General features: G+C 35.0%; 1 protein-coding gene across 1 annotated transcript; it reads right to left on the reverse strand.

The window, feature by feature from the left end:
* Nucleotides 1–228: 228 nt before the first annotated feature.
* LOC127439447 (butyrophilin-like protein 2) lies at nucleotides 229–6,149 on the reverse strand (the record flags this gene model as incomplete). Its single annotated transcript, XM_051695652.1, has 4 exons — nucleotides 5,913–6,149; nucleotides 4,213–4,557; nucleotides 3,750–4,106; nucleotides 229–344 (listed from the first exon to the last, which is right to left on the reverse strand). Coding segments are annotated over exons 1-4 (870 nt in total), but the record flags the coding sequence as incomplete, so codon positions are not given.
* Nucleotides 6,150–6,383: the final 234 nt, after the last annotated feature.

Raw genomic sequence — 6,383 nt, forward strand, 5'->3', positions numbered from 1 at the left:
ATACAAAACTAATTAAACTAATATATTGATTTAAGCTACAACAGCATTACAGTAACTCTGTTGTATTACAGTAACTACATAGTAGTCTAGGTATCAAAACTGACAATAAATAACATAATAAAATGCTTATGAAAAAACTGTGTTTAGAGTGTAAATAGAGACTAAATTCAACAGATTATTTATTTTTTTACAGCTCCAAATGGGCTTTATTTAAAGCAAATAGAAAACCCTCCATGCAAATGTACCTTCTTGTGTCCTGCAGTAGATCAGACAACAGAGAAGAAGTGCAGATCCAGATGCAGTTATACAGAGAATCAACACCATTATGTGTAAAACAGAGAAACCTGTGAGATACAAACAACAGTTACTGTACACAAGAGGTGACTGTGATGACATGTTTCCACTTTATTTAACAATGTAAATCTAACATACTTTTTATATTTGAAATGTTTTACTTAGTTTTAAAAAAACGAGTTAGCACAGCTGCGATTATGTTTCTAATAGCTGATGAGGGAGTGACAGAAAATTTGGTGTCTTTCACTCTTCTAACCCTGTAATCCACCGCTCTCATTTTTTGGAAAGCTGTGATAGAGCAATAGTGGCTTTTTTCTTTTGCTGTTGGAGCAAACCAGTAAGCAAAACTTTGGCTGTGGTCTCCCTTTTACCACTATTCAAGTTTACCCTGCTATCGTTTACTTCTGCATTTCAAACCCGGATATGTGAAAAGGGTCCATTATAAAAAGTTCCCTGAATTTTGCCTTACAAATATAATTTCTCCGAATTTTGCAAGTACAAATTTATGAGTGTAACAATAAAGCACAGAACAATCTACACAAAAAGAAGAATTGGGGGCAAATTAACATATTCAATAAATGACGTCGGGTAAAAGCATTGTTTGTTTGCATGTACTGTCTGGTTTAGCACCTGATTCATTATGCAGATCAGACAACGTCGCAAATGCAAACACAAAATCTGTGCTAATTGCAATTTGTATGTCACAATTCTGATCTTGTGGGTCAGTTTCTGAAAATGTACCTAAAAAAATACTTTATTAACGGCCAAGAAGTGTGTTCTTCATCAGATGCAGTACATACTCTGACAGTACGCAAACTCAAACGCAGCAACTGCGGCACATTGATTGTGAAACACAGTTGCTACACTGTAGTGTCATTAGATCCAGTTGTGTTTCTATGCTTTTACCTTGTGGTGCATTTGACAAGTAAGTGCAAAACAGAATGACTTTCTTTTATGAAGCACAAAAAGTGTTAGACAGACTGTTAAATCAGCCACCATTCACTTTAACTATGTAGAAAACAGATGCAATGAAAGTGAAGAGTGACTGAGACTTACATAATGCCCAATATCTCCTTGTATATTCCACAGATGAGAGAAATTCATATGGGTTTTGAACAGTACGAGGGTGAGAGAATGATGAAATTTTTTTTTTGGTGAACTATGGGAGTAAATACATCATATTTGTAATTTGTGCAATTTAAAATATATATATAATTGAAAAGCGACATGATAATCCACTGTTTGAGCATGAATATATTAATACATACACATATTAATGTCACCTATAAGGACACAGAAATGTGTTAGTGGAGTCTTGTTCCCAGCATTACAAAGAGCAGATCAATAGATCCCTCTCTACTGGTTGGAGGTAATTTGAGAAAAGAAAAATTATATATTGATTTATTATTTTGGTTGCATCTTAGAGTGGTTGAAGCTTACTTTTAGACATGATCCAATAATACTCATCCAATACTGAGGGAATTTCACTGAGAAATTCCCTCAGTATTTAATGCTGCCACCAAGGTGGTGGTGTAGTGGACTAAAGCACTGAACTGGTAAGTGGAAGGTTGTTGAATCAATCCCCACAGCCACCACCATTGTGTCCTTGAGCAAGGCATTTAACTCCAGGTTGGGATTGTAACCCTGTAATCAGGGCACTGTAAGTTGCTTTGGATAAAAGCCAAATGCATAAAGGTAAAATGAAAAGAAAGTCTGTAATTAAAATGAGCCAATAGAACACTTAGTGTCCATACTTCAGTATTCACACAGTGAGCACTTGATTGTAAAACAGGAAATCTGCTTGTACACGTGAGTGACAGATCCAGTTGTGTTTTAATGCTGCCACCAAGTGGTTGATTTGTGAAACATGTACAAAACAGAGAGGCAGGGCAGAATGTAAATCTCAGTCACCCAGTGCCGGTCCTACTCTATTTGGCATCCTAGGTGAGAATTTTATTTTGGGTAAATGTCCAGCGTTGTTTTTGTTCTCTGTCTTCTAAATTATCTGTATTTCTGTATTACTGCGTGACTTCTGGCATCGCTAGTTTCCGAATCAAGTGCCCCATGCTCGTCTATGGCCGTGTTCACAATGGTATACTATCCATACTCTCCCTGTTTCTGCCATACACAGATAATAACAGAAACTGTAAGAGTAGTATGGTAATAAGGCACTTATACGGCCTTATGTTCCATATTAATACATATTAATAGATAACAATTCACAATAAGGTTCTCTTTGTTAACATTAATGCATTAGATATCATGAACTAATACTGAACAAATTGTTTTTACAGCATTTATTAATCTTTGTTAATGTTAATTTATAAATACATAAATTGCTCAATGTTAGTTCATAATGCATTGACTAATGTTAACATTTACAACTTTGAATTGTATGCATGTACAGTATTATTAGTTTATGTTGGAATTAATGTTAACATGAACATAAAAGTATTGTTCAATGTTAGTTCATGTTAACTTTATGTAGTTAAATAATGTTAATGAATACAAACTTGAAGTGTTACCCATAAATGTCACCTGTCAGGAAACAACAATGATGTGTTAGTGCACGTCTAATTTCCAGTAATGATTATTACCAAGAGCAGATCATGTGAGTATGAGAAACAAATCTGTAATTAAAATTAGTCAACAGCCATAAAGTTTCTTTTTTAAGCTTTAGATATCTTTTTAAAGTTATTCAGCCAAGAGAAGTGAGTCCTTGTTGTTTGATTAATATATATGTAATTGTAATCTAAAGGGCTCTGGAACCAGTTACATGAAATCCCTTACAATAAAACTCTTAGTTATGATTGAAAGTGTTTTGTCACAACGAGTTTTCTTTACTAAAAGAGTTTCTTGCAACTGGGCCTCTGGTTTTAGTACATTTAGTCAATGCTATGTGTTCTCTTTTGAGTTATTGTTTTTTACAGTGGCATAAAGTTATAAGCCCCAGAAAGATTTAACGAATACAAAATCAGCTTACGTTAAAGACCTCAACTTAAAATGGGTTTGACACATCTGTAACTGGCACACGGCCAGTTTAAATACCAAAAGTATTTAAGAGCCAAAAGTATTTATGTAAAGTGCCACACTTGCAATATTAATAGAATTTTTTTTTTTTTAATAAATTGCTGACCAAAACACAAATAGACACACACACCCCTAAAGCAGGACTACTCCACACTAGAGATGACTGAGCATTTTGTCTACAAACAGGAGTAAATATTCAGACTTCACTTTGAAATAGTTGTAGTTTCTGAAAAACTGAAGCAGTTAATGAACAAGATCCAACTCAGTGCTTTCTAACAGCAACTCAAACTCTTACTGTTACTGTCAAATTTGAAAATGCTAATTCAATTTACATGCAACTAAACAACTAAACAGTATAAAACTCATATATCAGTTTAAACATCAATTATTGCATATATGTTTTTTCTTTTTTATCTCTGACTCACCCAGTTGTTCCAGTACTACAGTTGTGTTGGCTGAAACTTCTCCAGCAAACACTTGACACATATAAACTCCTTTGTCTTCAGTTCTGACACTCTTCAGTCTGAGAGAGAAGTTTCCTTTGGAGATTTCATCAGTGAAGAACTCAACTCTGTCTATGTATTGCTCATGTGATGATTCGGGTATAGGTTCATTGTTCTGGTAGAGCAGGACCAGAATATATTCATCTTTATCTGTTTTCTTCCATGAAACCTCTTCAATCTCTTCAGGTGTGATGTGAGAGTCCACAGAGCAGCTCAGAGTGACATCTTCACCCGCATATGCAGATATGGAGTGATCTGATCCTGAGACTATTAAACGGTCTGAAAGAATGAACACTTAAAATATCACAGCATGAAATAGAAATTTACTGTTTAGAAGTTTTGTCTCATTGAAATGTTGACTAAAATGTAAGTGGTTTTCACTCACCAACATGTTTTATTTCGACCATAGTTTCACCAGAATCCTGCCCACTGAACACTTTACATCTGTACTTTCCCTCATCTTCAGCTTTCACATTGTTCAACAGGAGGGAGAAGTTTCCATGTTGAATCTGGTCAGTAAAGAAATGAGCTCTATCATGATAATCCTGCTGCTGGGCCTCTGGTCGACTCTCACCATCTTGATACAGATGAACCAGAGTCTCTGAGTCTAATCTTCTCCATTCCACCTCCAGTCCTTCAGTTATTAAGGGTTTGTCAACAAAACAGGGCAAGACCACTGAACCTTCCAGAGGAACAACCAGAGGACCAGAAGGACCTTTCACAGTGAACCCTGAAAACAAAGTTATTTTACCATGAAAAGCAAAGATTGAGATTAAAGAAGGCTTGTTTTTTTTGTACCCTAACAAAGAAAATAATGGAACGCATTGTCATCAGGGCCTCAAAGATCATAGGTACAGATCTACCATTAGTAGAATACCATACATTCAATGCACCATCAAGCATGCTAAGAAAATCACTGAGGATCCATCCCACACTGCTCATAACTGCTTTCAGCTGCTCCCCTCAGACAGACGCCTGAGATCATTACCATCCAAAACATCTAGATTAAGGAACAGCTTCTTTCCAACTGCTGTCAGGTTACTTAATAATCATGCCTAAAGTAACTGTACAACTCATGTTTTACAAAGCATGAACCATGTACATGCACACAATCACATGAAACACACATGACTTTATTACCTCACACTGTGAAGATCTCAATCTTAATCTATTAGTATTTTCCATGGCTTCCTATGTTCTTCTGTACCTTTCCATAATCTGTTTGCACTGTTTGCAATTACTGTACTTTGGGTATTGTTTTTTTTTTTTTTGCAATGCATCTTGCACTTTATTGTATAGTGTGTCTACCTTGTATCAGATTGTTTTTGTATATTGTATTGTTATTTTGTACTGTACTGTCACATACTTATTTGAGAACTTCGCACTATGTATGTTTATTGCTGTACCTACAATAATTTCCACCAGCTTGCTGTGTGGCAATAAAAAGTTCAGTTCTATTCTATTCTATTCTATTAGTTGCTCATGGCATGCATGGACACATACTAACAGAAATCCTCATCATTAACATGCACATGCATTTATGTAAGGTAATCTTTATTTCTTTAAAAGAATCATTATCTCAGCCACAAAAACTGTGATCATGAGACACTGACAGACATACTTTCGTTTTCTTTGTTTGATAAAGATGTTGTAACACCAGGTCAAATCAGGTAACCAGGAAATACTGCTAAAAAACATTCAAGCATCATAGTTAACACAGACTGGACACACCAAGTCAATATGAAAATAGCACACAAAAAACTTTAAATACATCAAACTGAAACTGAGAAATCTGTGAAAAAGTATCACAAGTCTCTCATGTATCTCCTTGGAAATAAGTGAAGTGGGTTCCCATTTAAGCTGGACACTTGTTGACTGCTTTACACTCATTACCCACTCCAAATCATCCATGTAAATAGAAATACATATATATATATATATAATTTATATAATAAAATAGTGTTCATAAACAAAATTCATATAAAGTGCCAACTTTTAGATTTATCTACAAAACTAAGCACAATTTAAATCAATTTTGTGCATTTTCTTCAGCATTACCTCAAAGAAAGAAAACAAAGTACATACCATCAGATATATTTAAAATGACAGACACAAAGATGAACATAAGAAGATCCATTTTCAGTTGAGAATATGATCATCTCTTCAGGTCGTCACAGTCAAAGTGAATGTTTGTAAGGGAGCATTCGGGTAAATACAGAACACTAATATGTAAAACGGCTAAACCTGTTTTACACTCTCTTACTTATAATTTAAAAAAAAAGTTCTGTTGAACTACAACAAATCCAGACAAACCAGTTCTGATTAAGCTGGAAAAAAATCACAATGAAGAATCTTCATACAGCTCCTTTTATACCCGTATGTCCGGGGGAGTGGCATTCAAATACCACTCGCCAATTTTCATTGGCCTTTTATCAAAGACCAGAGGTGTTTCGGGCTCCCAAAAGTGACCCTAGTGTCACTATATCGACACAGCGTCGAGTGAGTGACAGATAGGGAAAGAGATTTTCTTTTATTTAATGGTATATTATTTTTACT

The sequence above is a fragment of the Myxocyprinus asiaticus genome, unplaced genomic scaffold (assembly GCF_019703515.2).
Source record: "Myxocyprinus asiaticus isolate MX2 ecotype Aquarium Trade unplaced genomic scaffold, UBuf_Myxa_2 HiC_scaffold_257, whole genome shotgun sequence".
In the NCBI taxonomy this organism is placed as follows: Eukaryota; Metazoa; Chordata; class Actinopteri; order Cypriniformes; family Catostomidae; genus Myxocyprinus; species Myxocyprinus asiaticus.